This window comes from Rhipicephalus microplus, chromosome 3, assembly GCF_043290135.1.
Source record: "Rhipicephalus microplus isolate Deutch F79 chromosome 3, USDA_Rmic, whole genome shotgun sequence".
NCBI classification, from domain to species: domain Eukaryota; kingdom Metazoa; phylum Arthropoda; class Arachnida; order Ixodida; family Ixodidae; genus Rhipicephalus; species Rhipicephalus microplus.
Genome location: NC_134702.1, coordinates 268,406,737 through 268,428,067, shown reverse-complemented (window position 1 = coordinate 268,428,067; position 21,331 = coordinate 268,406,737). Strand labels below are relative to the sequence as shown.

General features: G+C 43.2%; 2 protein-coding genes across 2 annotated transcripts in view; one reads left to right on the top strand and one right to left on the bottom strand.

Moving 5' to 3' along the window:
• Positions 1-21,331, bottom strand: part of LOC119168166 (glutaryl-CoA dehydrogenase, mitochondrial) — a 51,264-nt gene that overhangs the window by 3,561 nt on the left and 26,372 nt on the right. Inside the window, exon 6 of the mRNA XM_037419574.2 lies at positions 9,192-9,295. Coding sequence (XP_037275471.1) covers positions 9,192-9,295 — 104 coding nt within the window. The remainder of the gene's footprint in view (positions 1-9,191; positions 9,296-21,331) is intronic.
• LOC142804255 (uncharacterized) lies at positions 11,530-12,855 on the top strand. The gene has a single exon (XM_075891005.1). It carries the CDS (start codon positions 11,925-11,927, stop codon positions 12,789-12,791), a length of 867 nt encoding a protein of 288 aa, XP_075747120.1. The 5' UTR covers positions 11,530-11,924; the 3' UTR covers positions 12,792-12,855.

The following is a 21,331-nucleotide window of genomic DNA, read 5'->3' as shown; positions in this document are numbered from 1 at the left end:
GATTACCAGAAGCCAAACCCCGTGCTCTAGAACTGCCTCACATGCCACCGACTTTATATACTGAAATTCTCCCTCTAAGGCAGTAGAACAGTACCTGCCCTAAGCTTAAAGGTCCAAGTACTGGTCATGGTTTCTGTTGCTTTTGACATTGCATCCAGCCAATAAGTGACACATAGTAGTATAAACTGCATTTGTTGCTGCCACCACACACTGGAATTCTGCCATGATACACTACTGCACAGTGGCAAAAAGGAAACTTTATTGAATGGTCAGCTTGAAAATATTTTTCTCATCTAAAACAAAAAAAAAACTGCTCTTCTGCCATTTTTTGTCATTAATCTTTCCGTTAGGACACTTGGCCGTTTTTTGAGAAACGCCTTGATATGCTTGCTGAGAACAATGCGCTCCAATATCCTGATTTAAGACTATCTCGTTTTGAACCGCCACATGCGTCAGAGCTACGAGCTATGCGCCAGACAGCCTCTCCTGCTGTACACGTCGGTACATGGTTAACCCTATTCAGTCTTGTCCTCATTCTTATTGTGAAAGCTTCTTGCAGATCGGTAGATTAAGGGCAGCCAGTTATCACCACCACCTTCTTGTTTCAGTTGCTAAAATGCTGCAATAAAGTTGAACCAATCAAACACCCATCCAGATCTTCAAGTAAAGAAAAAGGTAGCAGTTGTCCCATACAAACAAGCAATACAGTCAAAAGCGTGATAGGTCATGTTGCATTCCTGTCAAAGTTCTCAACATTCTTTATGAATGTCGCCGTCCTTGCTGCTGCAAACATCACCCGTTGTAGTTCTTCCGTGACGTCCTTGCTGACATGGCGGAGGCCTCTGAGCAGAGGCGTAATGCCGTTTGACGATATCCAGTGCTACGAGCCGAAGTGGCTCCTTTGGCAGCTTGCCTAAAAGGAGGCTTGCACCACGAATGTCGGTAATTCTGTGCATGATTGCTGCGTCCCAAACAGCCTCACTCGAACTGCGTCACGGTCTCTGGCCACCTCTCGAGACGCCCACATCTTAGTCTTCAGAGTCAAAGTCCTGTGCCTGCCGTTGCCAGTGCATTTTCTGGCGAGACGACCTCCTTGCAAGCCCACATAGATAATGCCAGTGCGCCGTGGGTTGCATCACAACAATACCTCGGGCCATGCACTTTGGTATTCTCCACAATATGGTCTCAAACACTGCCATCTTTGACATCTTTCTTCTTGCATCCTGGTTCACACGCCTCCAGCTTCTAGAGTTTTCCAAGCGTACTCTACTGCGTTCTCAAAACTTTTTCATCATCTTTCTGCATCTGAAGGCCTCTTCCTCGTGACAACTGCATATCTTATTAGGCGACATTCTAAGCATGCCGTGCATTCATGCAGAACCGTCAAGCTTCACAGAGAAGAGCACATTGCAAAATGATTGTCTTCGTCGCGTTGAACAAACAATGCCATCTACGCCCTTGTGCATAGTCTGCAGTGAAGCAGGCACAAAGAACGCACAAAAATCACATAAACGGTACACAGCAAACTGCCCAGCAGTGATGGTATGAGCCGAGTAAGCGACGTGCTGCATGCAACTAGCCATAGATGATTGGATACATGTATTGGTACCGTATTTCAATGAAACGTGTTGAGTTTAGTACCGTATTTCAATGAAACGTGTTGAGTTTATCGTAATGGCAGCTCAATTGACTCATAAGCACGCAGTGGGTGTCCCTTTAAAATGCAAAAAGACTTAACAATGCTCACCGAATGGGTTGTTAGTACTTTAATAATAATGTACACAGAATAACCACTTGGCCTCTAACTGCGCACTTTCAAAGGGGCCCTGAAACACTTTTTTATGCCACAAAAAATGTAAGAATTCATCGAGTACGAGCGGAGCTACAAAGATTTGCTGCATGCTGCAATCGCATTCTCTCTTCTCCCGTCCTGATGAAAGTGCTGGAAGCTAAGCAGAGGGGAATGGCAGCGGCAAGGAAGATATGTCACATGCACCACGTTTGTGGGGGCTAGGTGGGCCAGGCATAAAGGCTGAGGCATGGCAGTACCAAACAAAGGCTTTTATTCGCAATTAAAAATGTGAACCTGCACCTCAGGTGGGAGCGAGAGCAGCTAAAGTCCCGGCACACACTTTGGCCTGTCGTTGAGCTGATGTATGGGCGCCGTAGGTAGTGCTACTAATCGGATGCTATGCCACCGTGCATGCAGGCGCTCACATTTGGCCCCTCCTTGTAAGACCAAGTCCTTTTTGATGGCTTCACTGTGAAAGGTAGTGCTTGAAGTGCTCTGGTGGGAGCCTTTGGCAATGGTGCTGCGATGAGGGTGTCGCTGGAGGTGAAGCTGCAGAGCCAGTGGAAACTGGAGGTTGGGACACGGCGTAGTTGGCGCATCCTTGCTTGGCGTAGTTTGTGGACCTGGGTTCGATGTAGCTGGTGGACTCAGACTTGCGTTGTCAATGGGCTCTGGCTCAATGTGCTTGGTGGACTAACTATTGGTGTAGTTGTGCTAGAAGTCAGCGTAGCTGGTGGGCTAGGGATTTGGCTGGCTGATAGGTTTAATATCGGTGCAGTTGGGGTCCTTGGGCATGGCATAGCTGTCAAACTGTGGCCCGTCGTAGTCCCTGTACTCAGTGTTGGTGTTGTCGGCCTTGAAGCCGGGGTCACACTTGAAGGTGGTTTTGTTGAACCCATGGGACTACGTTTCACAGTAGTGGTAGTTCACGTTGCTGGAGTTATAGTCTGCGTACTTGGTGGACTTGGCCTTGTCGTAGTTGTACTCGAGCTCAGTGTTGTTGTTGGACTGGGTGTTGGTGTAGATGGAGCATGCATGCTTGACGTAGTTGATACACTCGTGCTACTAAGCTGAGCGGCGGCAAGGAAAGGGTCAATGCAAACTGCAGTCGTTGAAGCAGCTTGTTTGCATTCAGAAGACTGGCTGTTGATGTTTGAAACCTCTTGGCAATATGGTGCTAACCACGATGGTTCATCTGGGCCTCGGAGTGGCATTTGCTGGAGGCCTAATCAGCTGTGGTGTCCATGTACATGGCTATTGAAAGATGACCCCTGTATCATGACAGCGTATCATGACATACTGGGCAACAATTGTTCATGGCACCATACACTTGTTCCTGTTGGAGAATGGCGAATTTCAGTTGGCATGGATGGCTGGAACACCAACTTTGCGTGGCAGGCAGAAAATCAGTCTTTAGTCAATATAAGTGGCACGGCATTACTATCAAGGGCAGCGGCTTCAACCAAACCAGTGATGGGTCCCACAGATATCTTCAAGCAGATGGTACCTGTTGGAGTCACTGTCATTCCACCAACGACAACCAGAGGGGGTTTGGTCCAGAGTAGAAGAGGCGAAAAGTTGACCAGGTGGCGAGAAACAAGAGTCACTTTGGATCCACAATCAGGAAATGCATCCACTACGCCAATCCGAGCAATTGTGGCTTTGACAAGGGCACGCTGAACGAGCGGTTCATGCAGGGTCTAGGGTACTCTGCTAGTCTAGGGTATAGCTGAGGAGGCTATAAACATTGGGGCTGTAGCTCTAGATGGTCACTTAGATGCGAGATGTCCCTTTTGGTGGCACTTAAAACACACGGCTTCAGCAAAGCTATGGCCAGGACGGTGAACTGGAGCATCATGCTTCACAGATATGGTGAGGTATTGAGCTTCTTGCTGGTCTGGTGGTAGAGCTGAAATTTGCTGTGGCTGGCTTGTTTTGTGGGATATGGCCTGAAGATTTGTGCACTCTTCACTGTGGCGAGAAACCTGTGGGTTTGGTGTTGTGGTGCTTGAACACTGTGGGAATGGGAGTCGACGAGAAGAGTGGCTTAATGTTTGGTCAAGCTGGGTTATGATGCCCATATACGCGGCGACGATTTCTGGTTGTTGCGGTGCGATAGTAATGACCAGGTTCAAGTCAGCGACGCCTTAAAGAGCAATCTCTATGCTATGAGTGTCCGAGAGAGTGACTGGGCATCCCAAAATGTGCTTCAACTTCGCCAGAGAGTAGCTGACAAGGGTTTCTTCATGCGCTTGCATGCAACAGACAACAGTTTGTTGCCACTGTAGCAAGGTTTGCCTGGCGCTGAATTGATCCACGATGCTTGGCTGAAAGTTTCCCAGGTGGGGCACTGACAGCCAATGACAGCTTTCCAGTCTGTGGCTGCTCCACGAAGTTTTCCCAGAGCGACGACGCATAATGTTGAAGGTTCCCATGAAGCCAGGTTTCGAGGTTGTTCCAACTTTTCAATCTACTCGGACGCTTAAATGCTGCTGTCTCCACTGTACGTGGGAAGCGAAGTGGACAGGTGGTGACTTGGACTGGGACTACAGCGCATTGTGACACGTGCAGGAGCTGCTGAAGTGAACACGTCGAAAGCTCGGTACTTTGTGCTGCATCGAAGCTCGATGAAAGTGGCGTGGCACTTGGGTGCTGGCTGGCCGCTGAGGTGTCTGGGGAAGGCAAAAGAGGAGTCGTTGAGCGGTTTTGGGCAATATCCATTATGAGACGGTTTATTCATTCTTTTTTAGACCCAGCAGAGTCAAGGTTTCGGCGAGACAACTTTTCATGGAGGAAATCCGCTGTAAAGCCCGCGAGGTACTCCAGCGTAGCCTTGCTCCAATTCACGAGCGGCATGGCGTTCACAATAAAGTGGCACAAGAGTCACGAGCGACGAAAAGATGGACAAGTCAAACCACGTAGGCACTGCAGGCGAGCTACTTTATCGGGCGGGCGGATTTATGGCAGCATAACAGTCAGCAACACAAAGGGCAAGGCACAGAATGGCTCGAACAAAGCAGGCGACAGGCTTATCGGCAGCAGCAGTTGCACAAAGAACAATGTTGATACCAGTGCTGTGCGGCTAGTCCGGCGAATGAGGCGGGCAAAAGGCGATGTTCCACGCATGGTTCGGGGTTGACTGCGTCAGTTGTGAGGGCTAGGTGAGCCAGGCATAAATGCTGAGGCATGGCAGTATCAAACGACGGCATTTATTCATGAATAAAAATGTGCTCCTGCACCATAGGCGCGAGCAACTTAAGTCCCGGCACATACTTGGGCCAGTCGTTGAGTTGACATGTGAGTGCGGTAGGTGGCGTTACTATTTATTTATTTATTCATACTGTTAGCATACATGCCAAAACAGGAGTTGCTCATCTGGGCACACAAATTTCAAAAATCAAGCAAAAGTGAAACATCTCACAATTTGACACAAAGAGAGCAAAAGCAATGCAAAAAAAAATAATAAATAAAAATCCAACATTCAATGCACACCCTGTAGCATAACACGGCAGAACACAGGTGAGCAAGTGAGTGCCTTATCACAGCTCAGTTCAACATTTGTAACGCACATTCGAAATCTTTAACATTGTTACACAGTACAACCTCATTCCATAACTTATTCCAAGTGTCAATAGCGGATACAGTAAAAGAATTCTTGAATGATTTTGTGTTATGCTTCAGAGGTTTAATGTGTTTGGTGTGCTTTGTCCGTGAATGCGACGTGTCTAGAGTGAAAATTTTTGTTATCTCTGTTTTGTAGGTACTGTAGAATATCTGAAAAAAGAATTTCATGCTGCTGATATTCATTCTTTCGTGCAATGTAAGAATATGAGCCCTAGTTCTTAGACTTGTTACGGACTGCGTTCTACGGTAGGAATTAAAAATAAATCTTAAGGCTCTATTTTGAACCTGTTCACATTTAGAGATATTATTTTGCGTATATGGCTTCCATATCGGGCATGCACATTCCAGCAACAGAAGTACTGTGGTTTTATATGCTAAAAGTTTTACTTCAGGTGTCGCGTCACCAAGCCTCCGACAAAGCATCCAAAGCTTTTTTTTGCAATTTATCACAGATATAATCTATATGGCGGTTCCAGTTCAAACGATCTGTGATGTAAACACCCAGGTATTTATATTCTGACACACGGCAAAGTGGTTCGTCATTTATGACGTAACGAAATAAGAGAGGCTTGGTTTTTCTTGTAATCGACATAAAAACTGTTTTGCTTGGGTTAAACACCATTTGCCATTTTTTGCACCAAGAGCCTATCATGCCCAGATGTTCATTAAGCTTTTAAGCTTTTCCTGGTCGTAGTTCGATTCTGCCTTTGAATAGATGACTGTGTCATCAGCATAGTGCTTAATGAAAACATCGGGCGAGAAGCCGCTGTTCATATCATTAATATATAGTAAAACAGCAGTGGCCCTATGACAGAGCCCTGCGGAACTCCTGAACCTACCGACTGGCTCGTGCTGTTTGTGCCCCTAATGCAAACCACTTGCTCTCCGTTTATCAAATAAGCCGCTATCCAATTTATGAGCTCATCGTTCTGCAGGATCGTGCTAAGTTTATGCAGCAATTTTGGATGTGGTATTTTGTCAAATGCTTTTCTGAAATCAAGAAAAATAATGTCAACTTGCCCTCTGTCATCTATGATTTGACTAATGAAATGTGAAACCTCGGTGAGAATTGTCACTGTCGAGAAACCTCGCCAGAAACCATGTTGTTGTTCTGCCATTAGTTTGTGCTCTTCGAGAAATTCTGTTAGGTGCTTAGTAAGTACATGCTTCAGTGTTTTACAGCACGTGCTTGTCAAAGACACAGGCCTGTAGTTGTTTACACAGTCTTTAGCACCTCCTTTATGAATCGGTATGACCTTAGCACATTTCCAGTCATTAGGAACCTGTCCGTCATGCAAAGATTTATTAAATATTTCAGTGAGATAATTAGAGCACCATTCAGCATACTTTTTTAAAAAGACATTCGGAATGCCATCTAAGCCAGTTGATTTCTTTTCATCAAGGTTCAGAAGAAGGTTACAAATGCCTTCCTGTGTAACGACAATATCAGGGATTGGCGAGGCAGGAACACCTAGGCTGAATTCCGGCAGTTACCGTCATCGTCCGTAAAAACCGATTTGAAATAATCATTAAAAGTACAGGCTAACTGAAAACTATCGGTAACAGTGCCGGTTTATTTATTTAAATACACATTCAATTTTTCTTTCGATAAATATCGCCAAAATTTCTGCGGTGCTGTTTTAATAAACTGCGTTAAAGATTCATTCATGTATCGCTTCTTTGCGTCAGCCAGCTCAGCTCTGAACGACAAAGAGAGCGTCGTGACGTCAGCCAATTTGAGACTTTGTTTACTACTTTTTCGATTTGCCCGCATGCGCCTTAGTTGTCGTTTCATGTGAATTATTTTTCCCGAAACCCATGGATTCATTCTTTGAACCCTTTTTTTTTTTTTTTCGGTCAGGTATGTAACGTTTTATTAGTGTGTGTACAGTTTGTTTAAACCTTTTCCACTCATCATCAACCGTTGAATTATCACATACAGCAATGCGCTTAAAATCTTCATAATCAATGTCAAAAAAGTCCAGAATAGAAACATCATCCGCTCTAGAGTAATTGGGCACCAGTACAGACTTTGTGGCTTGCGCTTCATGACGCATGCCCAATAGCTGAAGAATCACCATTCTGTGATCTGAAATACCGTCCATCACTTCACAAGTGTACTTTTGTTCAGCCAGTGATGGACTCAAAAATACAAGATCAAGTAAAGAGCCACCCTTTTCGTGTACTCGTGTGCACTCCTGCACAATTTGAACTATACTGAGCAAGAACACCCCATCTAGGAGAGCTCGGGATGGTAATACATCAACCTGACCTACTTTATACTCCACCCAGTTAATATGCGGAAGATTAAAATCACCGGCCATTACAATTTTTCTTTTTGAATTCTGAAATTCGCTATGTAAGAAGTCATTGAAAGCTAGCATGTAGCCATCCGAAGAATCGGGAGGACGATACACTGCAATGAATGTGAACGAACTGCCGTATAAAGTCATGTCACATGCAATACATTCCATTTCAGGTAGCGAAGAACGTTCTGTGCACTTAGTGGATCTTTTACAGATAATCGCAACACCACCACCCCTAGTTCCGCGATCTCTACGATAAGCTATATAGTTTGGAGGAAGAAACTCGCAGTTTTCAATGCATTCATTCAACCAAGTCTCAGTAACTAATCTCAGTAACCAAGTCTCAGTTACTAATCGAATGCTATGCCACCGCGAATGCGGGTGCTCACATGTGACCTTGATCACTTTTTTTATTTTGAATACGCAGATTTTTCAGTGTCATCGCGCACGAACTTGTGGACAATTCATGGCCTTCCGTGGCGTTCCCTGTAATGACCGAGCGCCATGTTGAAATCATCCAATGGCTGATAGAAGGCCTTCTACGAGTGATTTTTTTTAACATAGAGAAGAGAAAACAATCTTCAGCTGACTTTGATCATTTATTGTGAATTCCAAGCTGCGTGCTGCACTATATAATTTGGCTCGCATGTTCTCAGGAGCCTCTCGTACTGATCGGCAGTGTTTTCTGACCTTGCTCAAAAAGTGTTGCAGGGCCCCTTTAAGGGCAAGTGTTTGTCTACTTACTACATACTTTTAAGGACAAGTTCCTTCTGCATATAAAATGAACCACTGACACAATGACCACTTTTTGTGGGACTTTCAAGTTCATTATAAATGGGCTTGACTGTATTATGCCGTATGACATGGCATGTCTGGCATGTTCATACCATTGCAAAATTTGCACTAACTGTATCACAGAGTATAGCATGGTCTGAAACAAAGATTCTGTCACTCTCCTTTCTGTTTGTTTTCTTTTTTGTTCCACCACGAAAAGTGTGTTAGACCAGAAGGGTTCATAATAATAACACCTGAATTATTACGCCCCAAAATAACAACATGGTTAAGAGAGACGCAGGGGATTCTGGAAATTTCGATCATTTGGTGTTGTGCAACCTGCAGTATTTTGCTTCCATCGAAAGGCCAGAATCAAAGCCTTCAGGTCAGCAAAGAGCACTGTAACCACTGCACCATTGTGGTGGAGCTCCCGTGTAGGAAAACGACTTGATCCACTACAATTTTTCATCAGCTTGCTTTTCATCAGAAGCTCATAGAATTTCCCGAGTGTTTTGAATGCAAGCTGAAAGATCTTTGCCTGTTGAACATTGCTCCTCTTCGGCTTTGAGCACCTGTTCAGAATTTTCGCCTTATTACGACAGTTGGCAAACAGTGAAATTACTGGTTTCAGATCAAAGCTGGTCCATTGAGAGAAGGTTTGGCAGCACAGGCAAACTGATGAATACAAGACTCACCGATCGAGAGTGTACTGTCGTGCGGTCTCGAGGCAGAACTCGGCTGCACCCAGGGCGCCCCATGAGATGCCATATCGGGCACTTGTCAGGCACTGGAATGTTGACTGCACACAAAGCACGCGAGCCTAAACCATGTGCACGCTTTACGGCATGCTCAACGAGGAACGCATCAAAGCAGAATGGCATAATAAGAAGTTAAGCGAGTTCGTATTGGTTCATGATGAAAGGGAATGAAAGGTGGGCTACTCAGTAAATCATATTCATTCAGTGAACAGGGATCATACAACAGACGAAAAAAGAACCACACAACATGAGTGGGGACGATGTGTTACTAGCAACCGACTTCCTTATTCAGGAAAAACAAATCTTTAAAATGCAGACCAGATAAACCAAATGGGCCAAGATCAGAAGAAAAACAAAAAAAATGCCAGTGCTCATCAAGCTCCTGTGTGCATTTTTGTGCGTGTCTACTTCACACTATTTTTTTAACTATGAATACATACAAAACAGCTTGCATTTACTCTCTTTTAACTAAGCTTGTGCAAATAGTGAACCCTAGGTTTGAAGAGAATAGTGACTTTGGTCGAATAATTACAAATCAAATTTATATAGTACCATGTATCCCATATTATAAAAAAAGGCATATTTATAACGACTCTACTAACCTGCACATTATTTTTTTATTTTAAATGAGGCCTCTGAAAATGCCATCTGTTTTGGTTCAAGGGAAGTGGAAACAAGCTTGAATACTGTAAATGCTGAGCAAGCACCCCAACTCCTCAATCAAGCGGCCCCTCTATTTTTTGGGGGATATTTGAAATAAGCGCCAAGTAAATGCCAATGACCGATCCAGGACTGAGCAAGCATCCCCCTCCCCAATCTGGTTGGACTATTCTTCACCGATGTGTGTGTGTGTATTTTTAGAGTAGTAGCAGGATTTGAATTTAGGTACAATACAAGTGGCAACTTGTAAAATACTCCAAGTTTTAACATGTACTGTACGTGGAGCTCACAAGCTGGTATAGCCAGCATATTAAACACGATGGATCAACGAGAAGGTAAGTTGTCCAGCAAGATGGCAAGTTGGGCCAGTTGGATTATGTTCATAATTGAAAATTTTGTTGAGGCACACTAAAAAACAGCAAGCGCTGTCCTTGTCAGCCTCTTCTGTACGTCTGTTTTTAGTGCACTCTAACAAAATTTTCAAGTAGGTTGTCCATTTTACTTTGAAACGAGGCTTCGCGGCAATGCGGATTTCCCCTGAATCGGCGCTTACATGGTTTAGCACCCCTTCACTGCAGTGAAACCATCTTGCAAGCTAATAAACTCTTCATAATTTGCAAGTCTGCTTCTCTGTGCTGCACATTTGCCCAAGTAATGGCGGCACCTGCAGTGAGGACACGGTCCTATTTCAACATGCTGAGGCTTGTCTACTATGCATGTTTACATCTAGACTCTACATTTTTTTACGTCACAGGATACGCAATCCACGCTTGAACAGGCTGTTTGCAATAAGTGACTAGCTGCCATTAGTTGTTCATACTGCATAGGAGGAAAGCTAGCTTTACATTGTTGGAAAGGGCCTGTTACGTGCTCGAAGAAGCAGTGCACGAAAGGGCACCAAATGCACATGTAAAGAAGCAAACACAAGTGTGTTTTTATGTGTTGTGCACTGCTTCTTTGAAAATCATAGCTCACCTGTTAGCCCATCAGTAAGCGTTAATATTAGGGATACACAAACATACAGAATTTCAAATATTCTTCTAATAGTATTTCCTGTTTGGTTTGATTTACACTATAATTTTTACTATTTGAACTTCCCTAAAAACAATTACAGTAAATGTCAAATTAAAAGTAGGAGTCTTGGAATTGTTAGAGAGCATTTCTGTGAGTATTGTAAGCGTAACAGAGCCCAGACTATCTCTGGAGATACTATTCTAACTTGATCATGTCTTGTATAGAACCCTTCATACCAAAGCGTCTTGAGAAAACCGGTAATAGAAGCCCTTTAATAACAAGAAAAATAATACACTTGAAAATATAATTACAATAAAAACTTCAGAATTATAAAAATATTCCTAGGTTGCAGAATCAGCCATTTGATGTCTTGATAAGGATTTAATGTACTTGCAAAAGAATCAATTCAAAGGTTCTTTGGAATCACAGTCCTGAAATTCAAGAGATGCCCGGATAAGTTTTGAAGATAGGTTAATCCATCAATGAAAGCTCGCTATTGACTCAGTCTACAGGGGGATTTAATGAGTACTGTACAGGAGTGGGCGTGTGAAGAGCACTACGATGCAGTTCACTAATCCATTCTGCTTTGTCGTCCAGGTTACGGCATGGATTCATTTCACCGCCGTACCGATATCTCCAGCGATAAGCGACACCAGCGGGCTGTCCTGCCATCTCAACGATACGAAAGTATCAGCCTGCCCGTGCGACAGTGACGTGTCTACGGTCATCCCCCTACCAAACGAAGGAATCGGATGGACGACAACATCATCGACGGCTGCCTATATGAAGAGCTGGCGGAATCCCGGCGCCTTTAGTGGGCGTGTGAACAGCACTACGATGCAGTTCACTAATCCATTCTGCTTTGTCGTTCAGGTTAGTTCGGTTACATCTCTGTATGCTAAAAAGTCGAATAACGTTTGTTTGTTGCTGTTCCCACGCCCGGGAGTTTTGTTTTCTGTTTTTCATGAGTGCTTTGACGTTGTAACTTAATCGCTTATGTTGTCCGGTGATGGTGAGCTCAATCCCGGACCTAACACTAGAGCCCAAGTGCAAAGTCCTCTTACTGATTCACAGACTAAGAAGTTTAATGATATGTTCATGATGTTACAAGCTGTAAACACGCATGCCGAAAAAATGGAGAGGGACCAGACAGATCTAATCAAATCTGTTAATGAGCTTAAAAAAGCGCAGGCGAGCTTTCAAGAAAACCTTACTGTTTTAGACAAACGATTAACTGAAGTAGAGCGCAAAACGGTCGCGATTGAGGAAGTCCAGGAAGAGATACAGCGTTTTCGCCAATCGATTAGCCATATTAGCAGCGAAAATGATCAACTGCCTGCCCGGCAAGGTGAGCTCGAGGATATTAAGCGGCAAGACAACCTCTTATTCTATGGGCTGCCTGATGCCCAGTCAGAGTCCTGGGCCCAGACAGAAGAAAAGCTGATGAATGTGTTTTCATCCAGATTAGAAATAGCACCCTCTGAAATACTAATCGAACGAGCACACAGGCTTGGCGGTTATCATCCCAATAAGTGCCGGCCAATCATTGCCAAATTTTCTTCCTTCAAGCTCAAGCAGCAAATACTTCTGAGTAGTTCGAAGCTGAAGGAAGTAAATGTTGCCGTTAGTGAAGACTATTCGCCAGCTACTCGCCTTGCCAGAAAAAAACTGGCTGAATTTGGCAAAACTCAATCCTCAAGATTTAAGCTTTGCTTTAACAAACTGTACGTAAATAAAAAGTGCTACATCTACAACCCCTCTGATGATTGCATGCGTGAAATCTCCGAATTCTCTAAGTCGTCAGTCAAAACTTCACATCTCTTGCATGAGTCGCCGCATGCATCTGTGCACAACACTGAATAGCGCTACGCGAGGGGAAGTGGATCAAAGCTACCAGTCGCAAATCAACTTCCGTTTCTTTTCGCAAATATTCGAAGCCTAATTCCAAAACATGACGATCTCTGCTCTGTTATCGATGCTTCTAAGGCCGACATAATCTGCCTTACTGAAACCTGGTTGTCTGCGCAGGTTGATAACAGTGAATTATTTGATTGCAAAAAACACTACAACATTTACCGTTGTGACAGAGGTGTTCGGTGTGGAGCCGATGTGCTTATCGCGGTTTCAGATACGATTTCGTCTTTTCCAATTCATTTTAGTAGTGCTTTGGAACTTGTTTTGGTTGAAATACAAACGTGTTCCAAGAAGTTGATATTGGGCGCTTGTTATCGACCACCATCCTGTTCATCCACTTTTGTTGACGAGCTTCATGATGTCATTTCCACGCTAACAGTACGGTATCCGAATAGTCCGCTCATTTTACTAGGCGACTTCAATTTCCCGAATATAGTTTGGTCAAACGTGCATTCCACTTGTCATCCTTTCTCCGGAGCGGGAGACGCATTTTTGAATTTGTGTAACGATTTTAACTTGTCCCAGCTAATAACACTGGCAACAAGAATTACGTCTACCACATCTAACATCTTAGATTTAGTGCTCACCACTGCGCCTGATCTTTTCCATTCCATATCCTACTTGCAGGGGCTGAGCGACCACTTGCTGCTTCATTTTTCTTTCATCTGCACAGTACCTCACAGTAGGAACCACAAAAAATATATCTGGGACTATAAGCGCACAGATTTTGATGCTATTAATCATGATCTTTCAGCTTTTTTAAGTGATTACATGCACAACTTTTATGATCGCTCCGTTGATACTAACTGGACTTTATTCAAAGAAAAGGTTCTATCACTCATAGAAAAATATGTGCCACGCATAGTCATTACATCTAACCTGCAATCACCATGGTTCATTCAATCGCTTAAACGACTACGCAATAAGAAAATACGCATTTTCAGCTCTGCAAAGGTAACTGGCACTCAAGAATGTTGGAGTGATTATCAGGCCGTAACTACGGAATACAAACATGCCCTAAAAGATGCTAAGGATTCATTTTTCAATACTACATTACCATCTCTTTTAATTACCAACCCTAAGCAATTTTGGAATGTAGTGAACAAAAAAGACAATTCCTCAATCACCCTTAAAGATGCAAACAATCGCTTAATCAAACTTGATGAATCGGCAAATGTTCTAAACTCTGTATTTGTTTCTGCTTTTTCACAAAATGTGTGTTCCGTGACTCCCACATATGCTAGTTCGAATTTCTCAACAATGGACCCCATTGTCTTTGATGCTGCCGGTATAGAAAAAATCATAAAAAATCTAAAAGTTTCATCATCATGTGGTGTTGATGGCATCAATTCAAAGTTTTTAATTAGTACTAAAGTGTACAGTGCCATCATTCTCTAATATATTTCAGCAATCGTTTCAGACCGGTTGCATTCCGGAAGACTGGAAGGTAGGGAAGGTGAATCTCATGCACAAGTCTGGGGATAGGCATTCTCCATATAATCATCGACCAATCTCACTCACATGTATTTCATGTAAAGTTATGGAACATGTTATTTGCTCTCATCTCGCATCTTTCCTACAGTCAAACTCCTTTTTTACAGATCACCAGCATGGATTTCACAAGTCATTTTCATGTGAAACACAACTTTTGACATTCACACATGACCTAAATTCCATTCTTGACAGGGGTTCTATTGTCGACTGCATATTCCTAGACTTCTCAAAAGCGTTCGACAAGGTTTCTCATCAACTGCTTCTTTTAAAACTCAGCAAACTTAACATTGATCCGAACGTTCTTCAATGGCTTCACTCTTTTCTCACTGATCATTCCCAATTTGTCACTGTGAATAACACCTCGTCTATCACTTCTGCAGTTGAATCGGGTGTGCCTCAAGGCTCTGTGCTGGGACCTTTGCTTTTCCTCATCTACATAAACGACTTACCTGATAATCTATGTTCATCAATAAACCTGTTCGCTGACAACTGTGTTATATACCGTGTTATTAACAGCAACTCTGACGTCTATCTTCTTCAATCAGATATAAACCGTGTTCGTGACTGGACTAACACGTGGAACATGGAGTTAAACACTAACAAATGCAAGCACATGCGCGTTTCACATCACTATACAACATTGCCCTCTTATCATCTTAATAATACTAACCTAGAAACTGTGTCATGTTACAAATATCTAGGCGTACTCATCACTTCTGATCTTTCCTAGAAGATGCATCTAATACATGTAACCAACAATGCTAATCGCACGCTGGGCTTTATACGCCGTTATTTTCATCTTTCTTCCTTCCCAGTAAAATTACTTCTGTATAAATTATTAGTACGTTCCAAAATGGAATATGCTGCATCTGTGTGGGACCCCAGCCAAGAAACACTCATTGATCAGCTTGAATCCATCCAGAGTCGGGCTGCTCGTTTCATTCTTTCCAACTATTATCGCACCTCCAGCGTCACTTCCATGAAAACAACTTTATCATTACCTCTGCTCTCACAACGTAGAGAAATACCTCGCCTCTGCCTGTTTCACAAGCTATATTACCACGATTCAGTCCTTAAGAATAAATTGATAACTCCTTCTTCTTACGTATCCGCTCACATCGACCATCGTCATAAGGTTGGCATTCCTACATGCCACACCAACCATTTTTACAATTCATTCATCCCTGGTACGTCAGCAAGTTGGAATCACCTTCCCCGATCTGTAGGCGAGATGTCTAATACCTCTCGGTTAAGGCTGCTATAACTAACCTGTCGGCATAATTTTTAGGAATATAGTATTTCCATTTTTCCGTAGACCTGTTAAGCTTTGTAGTTCTTTAATACCTGTTCTTGTTCTTATAATGTGCATTATTTCTTGTTGGTTTCCTTCACTGATCCATGTAACCACCAATTTTCCGCTTTTTCATTATGTTGTGTAACCCATTCCCCTCTGCAATGCCCTCGGGCCCTGAGGGTATTGAAATAAATAAATAGATAAATAAAAGTGTGTACAGATAACAGCCTTTTGGTGAACATTAAATCATTATTGGACAGAACATCTATAACTGACAAAGACATTTCTGAACAGGATGTCTTAACCTCTTCCTTAAATTGAACAGGAGAAAAAGCCCTGGGCTCGATGGCATCCCGAAGTTTTTGTACTGATATGCTGAATGAAATTTAAAATACCTCGCAGTTGTATTGAGGTCCTCACTTCTCTGTGGTTCCTTGCCAAAGGAGTGGAAGAAAGTTACAGTTATTCTCATCCCTAAATGTGGCAGTACTGACAATCTAGCAAATTATCAGCCTGTTCCAATTACTAGAACTTGTTCAAGGCTGTTCGAACATAAGGTTTCGAAACACCTATCGACTCTTTCGTTACCGCAAGAAAAGGAGCCATTTTTACTAGGTGTAAGAAACATTTTTTGCTGCTAGATACTCATGCCTTATGTACATTTGTTAGTAGCAAACAGTAGCTAAAAAAATGTTCTGTCCAATAACATAGATGTTGCATATATATATATATATATATATATATATATATATATATATATATATATATATATATATATATATATATATACTTATCACACACATTAAAAGAAAATGTTTATAATCACAAGTTTACACAGTGATTATAAAATAAATGCTTTTAAAAAAGAGCAACTTGAAAATAATGATGCTGAAATTACATGTAGACCGCTTATAACGTAAGTCACGGGAGTTGTAAAAATCCGCGCTATAAGCGGTACCACGTTATAACCAAAGCATGCTTTTTTCGGCCTTTGCCTATGTCAAAAGGGCAACCCACCTTTCAAAAGCAATTTACTACACTTTTCATTCGCAGACACATTCAACACAATCACAACCTCGCACGGAAACAAAGTTCTCAAGTCCGGCATCAGCGGAAGAACGCCCTTATTTTCGTCTGGCGATGCTTGCGAACAGCGCTGCGAACAATTTCCTCCTCCACAAAGCTTAAGCACTGAAGCGATTTCTTGCTCAAACTGTTTTTCGCGCAGTACGTTTTCACTTTAGCGAGGTATTCCAATGCGACTTTGCACAAGAAATCTGGTTCTGGCGTCGGGTCGACATCGTCTTCGCCGCCTGACTCGTCGTCCGTTGCAACCTCCGCACTACCGCGCACCGCTGCGACGATCACGTCATCTGTGCTTGCTTCCTCGCAGACAGAAAGCTCCGACTCCCCGGCATCGACAAATTCTTGGAAAGTGTCTGTGGCGGTTACAAAGTTGCTGTCAACGAGGCAGGACCACACGTCGTCAGTGTTGAGGGTCTCATCGGCGAGCGACATGTCGCTCTGCTCATTCGTCTTCCAGAGCCTCTGCATTGCGTACGAAGCCTACCCTCTTGAAACACTTGCTTATGGTAACGGCCTTTACCTGCCACCATGAAGCGACCACCATGTCAATTGCGCCTCCTAAGTTCACTTTAAGAGGGTGCTGCTGCTGCATGCTCAGCAAAACTCTCTCGCAAATGCGCTTTTTGTACAATGCCTTTACGGTTGCGATGACACCCTGGTCGAGAGGTTGACTTTTTGCTGTAGTGTTGGCAGGCAAAAACTTTAGGTTGACTGCGGTCAACTTCGGCTTGACGTTGTGGGCCGTGCAGTTGTCGAGGATAAGCACGACCCGCCGCTTCTCTGCCACCATATCCTCATCAAACTTGCAAAGCCAGCTGGTCAACAAATCCTGCGTCATCCACGCCTTTTTATTGGCTTTGTAGGTCACTGGCAGGCACTCTTGCTTTTTAAAGCAACATGGCCTTGCCAATTTACCTATGACAAAGAGGCGGCGCAATTGGCGCAAAACAATACAGTTTTGCGCTCCTTTGAGACCTTGCAGCCGGAGCAGGCTTCGCCTTTCAGCGCAAGCACGCGGTTGGGCAAAAGATTATAAAATAAACCAGCTTCATTGGCATTATAAATGTCTCTGTCAGTATAGGTCGACAGCATACTCTCCAAGTTCAAGCGAAGCCAGAGTTTGATAGACTCGTCGTCGACAGCGCCGCTTTCTCCGCACACCACTTTGCAGCTGATGCCATGGCGATCTTTGAAACGCTGAATCCACCCGTTGAGTGGATTGAAGTCGTCGTGGCCTAAAAGAGCTCCGAGACACTTGGCCTTTTGTTGGAGCATGGGGCCACTTACTGGGATGCTCTGAGCCCTAACTTCGCGGAACTACCTGAACAGCGCTGCGTCCACGTCTTCGTATTTTGATGTACGTATCCTCTTCCCTGACAGGGAAGACAAATCTTGCTGCAGTTGCTGCCACAGTTTGTCCTTGTTTTTGTAGATGGTCGACACGGTCGTGTCGGAAACGCCGTATTTCGCCGCCACGGACGCCTTCTTCAGGCCACTCTCAATGTCTCTTATGACGCATTCCTTAATCTCCAGCGATAAGGCGTGGCGTTTTTTCACACCGCATGAAGACGCCGCCGACGCCATGGCGACAGGAGCTACGCAACACACGTGCTCTGGGCTCTCAGACGACAACGACACGGCAAAGCGCACACAGCAAATTCAAAGAGGCAAAGGAAGGAGGTTGAGAAAAAAAAAAGCATGCTACCGCTTCTCACCCCACTCTACGCAGCGCGCACCTGGATTGGACGCTGCCACGGTAGCCACGGTGACGAAAACACGCTCCCTCCTTCTAAGGTCTCCCCGACTCCCTCCCTACTGTACCCTCTCTTCTCCTCCGCAATGTTTGACTTTTCGCGGCGGTCTCCACGTGCGACCTCCCGCTCACACTCCCAATGTTCCGGCGCGCCGGGAACGCCGCCGGGAAACCGTGCCGACCGTGCTACGTTCGCCGATTTTATGGTCGCGCTCCTAAAAACTCCGCGCTATAACCGGTATTCTCCTTCGTGCGCCTATGCAATAAAGGGTCGGCCTATACATTGAGTTCTATGGGCGACATATCGGTGGTCAAAAAAAAACACGTTATAACCGGTCCCGTGCAAAAAGCGGTTGCGTTATAAGTGGTCTGCACTATTAAAAATACACAATTTGTACTTTCTTTTGTTGCAAAGAGGTTGTACATGTTAAAAAATTATTGCCAGAAACTGTTCTTTCCACGAAAAACAAAGTCAGTGTCGTAACGAGTGGGTCATCCTGTGCAGCTTGCCATCGCGAATGAGGTCTGTCTGCTAAAAATCCATGGCACTTCGAAAAGCAAGGAATGGAAAAAAAAAAGGCTTCTGGGCACAACCTTTGGAGGAATCAGGCCTGAAAATAACTCTGAGGTATTCCAGTGTAGATGAAGACGAGGCAGCTCCAGAATTCCCAAGTAGATGAGGATTTTAATGAGCTTCATCAATTGATTAAGACTGAAGTTCCTACACGAACCGTCTCTTTCAAAGTATACCTGCTGCTCTAAAATATGCGTCCACAAATACTGGTTGGTGTAGTCGCAGACCATGCTGGTCAGCTGTGCAGTAAAAAAACAGCTAGAAAAAATTGACGGCCCAGGCGAAGCAGCATGCGTTACTCTGGAGTGCTCCTCCGACTTTAATCCTCGGCTTGACGAATGCCGGCAAGAAATCATGTCTGTAGGACATTCAAACCCTCAGAATGAGTAAAATTGGTGCGAGTACATGCAGGCCACCCGCTCGTAACTACAAAATAAACAACAGGATGTGTGCCACACATACAGCCACTCACTCGCCCAATGTTGCTGCTTGACTTAATGCGTCCTAATCATCAATGACGAAATTTGATGTCTCAACATCTTCTTCAGGCTCACTACTGCTGACTTCATCCTAAATATTTGCTGTTTATGCACTTGAATCACGAGAAACAAGTCTTTTTCATCCACACGGGAAAATGACACCATGATTAACACGCTCACACAGCAACCTGAAACTCTTTTGGGGGCGAGGGAAAACTTCCCTAAAGCAAAAAACAACCAAAACAACATGGGGCCCGCTGTGCATTTTTTAATTTATTACCTAGATGGTGTTAGGTGCCCACAAACTGGGCTAGCATGTGAGAATTTAAACTTGAAATGAATCGTTCAAATTAAATGGTTTGAATAGGTGCGGTAGCGAGTTAAGCTACATAAGCGAGCACAATTTATTATCCAACTGCCAACACTGTTGTCAACAAGATTCATCAACAACATCCCAGCTGATCGAATTAGTTCATAATTTTTAGAAAATAATTAAGTCTTGTGCAAAGTTGAATATCCTCTTCATGGACTTTGTGAAAGCCTTTGGCAAAGTGTCTCGCTGTAAATTACTAAGAAAAAAAAAACTGGTGTTCATTTTTGTGAGCAATATGTTGAAATGATAGCACTAGGTCTCCAGTTTCAGCTGTAAAGTCGGGAGGGTAGTGTTCTATGACCACTTCTGCCTCTTTTATTTGTAAATGTTCTCCCCAACCAAACAGATCTTTCTATCAGGCTCTTCACAGATGGTTGCATCATATACAAAAAAAAAACGGACACAGTGAGAGATCGAGTGAAATTGCAAGATCATATATAGATAATAAAGAATTGGGGGAAAGAATAGTGCTAGACCCCTACAAACTGTAGTTATAACATTCTCTAGAAGGAAAAATTACTTTAACTATATGTATTATATTTACAATAATTAGCTTTAAAGTGTTGTGAACATAAGTGCCTTGGTTTGATTTTTACAAGTGATCTTCGCTAAACTCATCACATAGATTGTGTGTACAGAGGCCAACAAGTCTCTCTGGTGTCTCAGGCACCATTTGCTGTTTGCAACACAAGACACAAAATGTTTTTCCCACAAAACCTTTATTAGACCAATCACAAAATATGAAAATATAACCTTAAATCTCTCGTACAAACACAAAAAAAAGTGAAAGAAATTCAGTGTCTAGCAGTCCAATTCATATTCAATAAATATCGATGGATGAATTCACCACCTTAACTGTATGCACTGGCAGGGCTGCCCACGATTTAGCCTCAAACTAAACATGAAAGACTTGAATATAGTTACCTTAGTGTTAATCACCATGTTTATATAAAATATGCTGACTACGTTGATATTCTTCATAGGGAAACTTCTAAATATCAGCATTCAATGTTCATTCATGCTCCTGCTGTTTGCCCTTATTGTTCCGAGTGTGTGGCTTTTACCCACGAGCTATCAAGAAATAAAATTCTTTGACAGGAGAAGCTGTTTAATGCTCATCCGCAGATTTATTCTTAAAGCACATAGCTAATTTTTTCATTTGTAGCCAACAAATCTTTTTTAGTCTGTGTGTGATCTTGTACATTTCAATTTATTATCTGGTTGCGGTTTCTTGGTGTACTTCATTTTATCTCTTTATCTGTAAGTCCTGATTGTACACATCAATTATGTCCCAATTCTAGAATGATTATGTTTTTATGTATTTGTTTTCCCCTCCTGTAATAACCCTGTGTAAGGTCTGACAATTTCAGTTAAATAAATAAATACATAAAAAAGACCTCTTCAAATTTTCCACATGCTTCACCACATCATTTTTA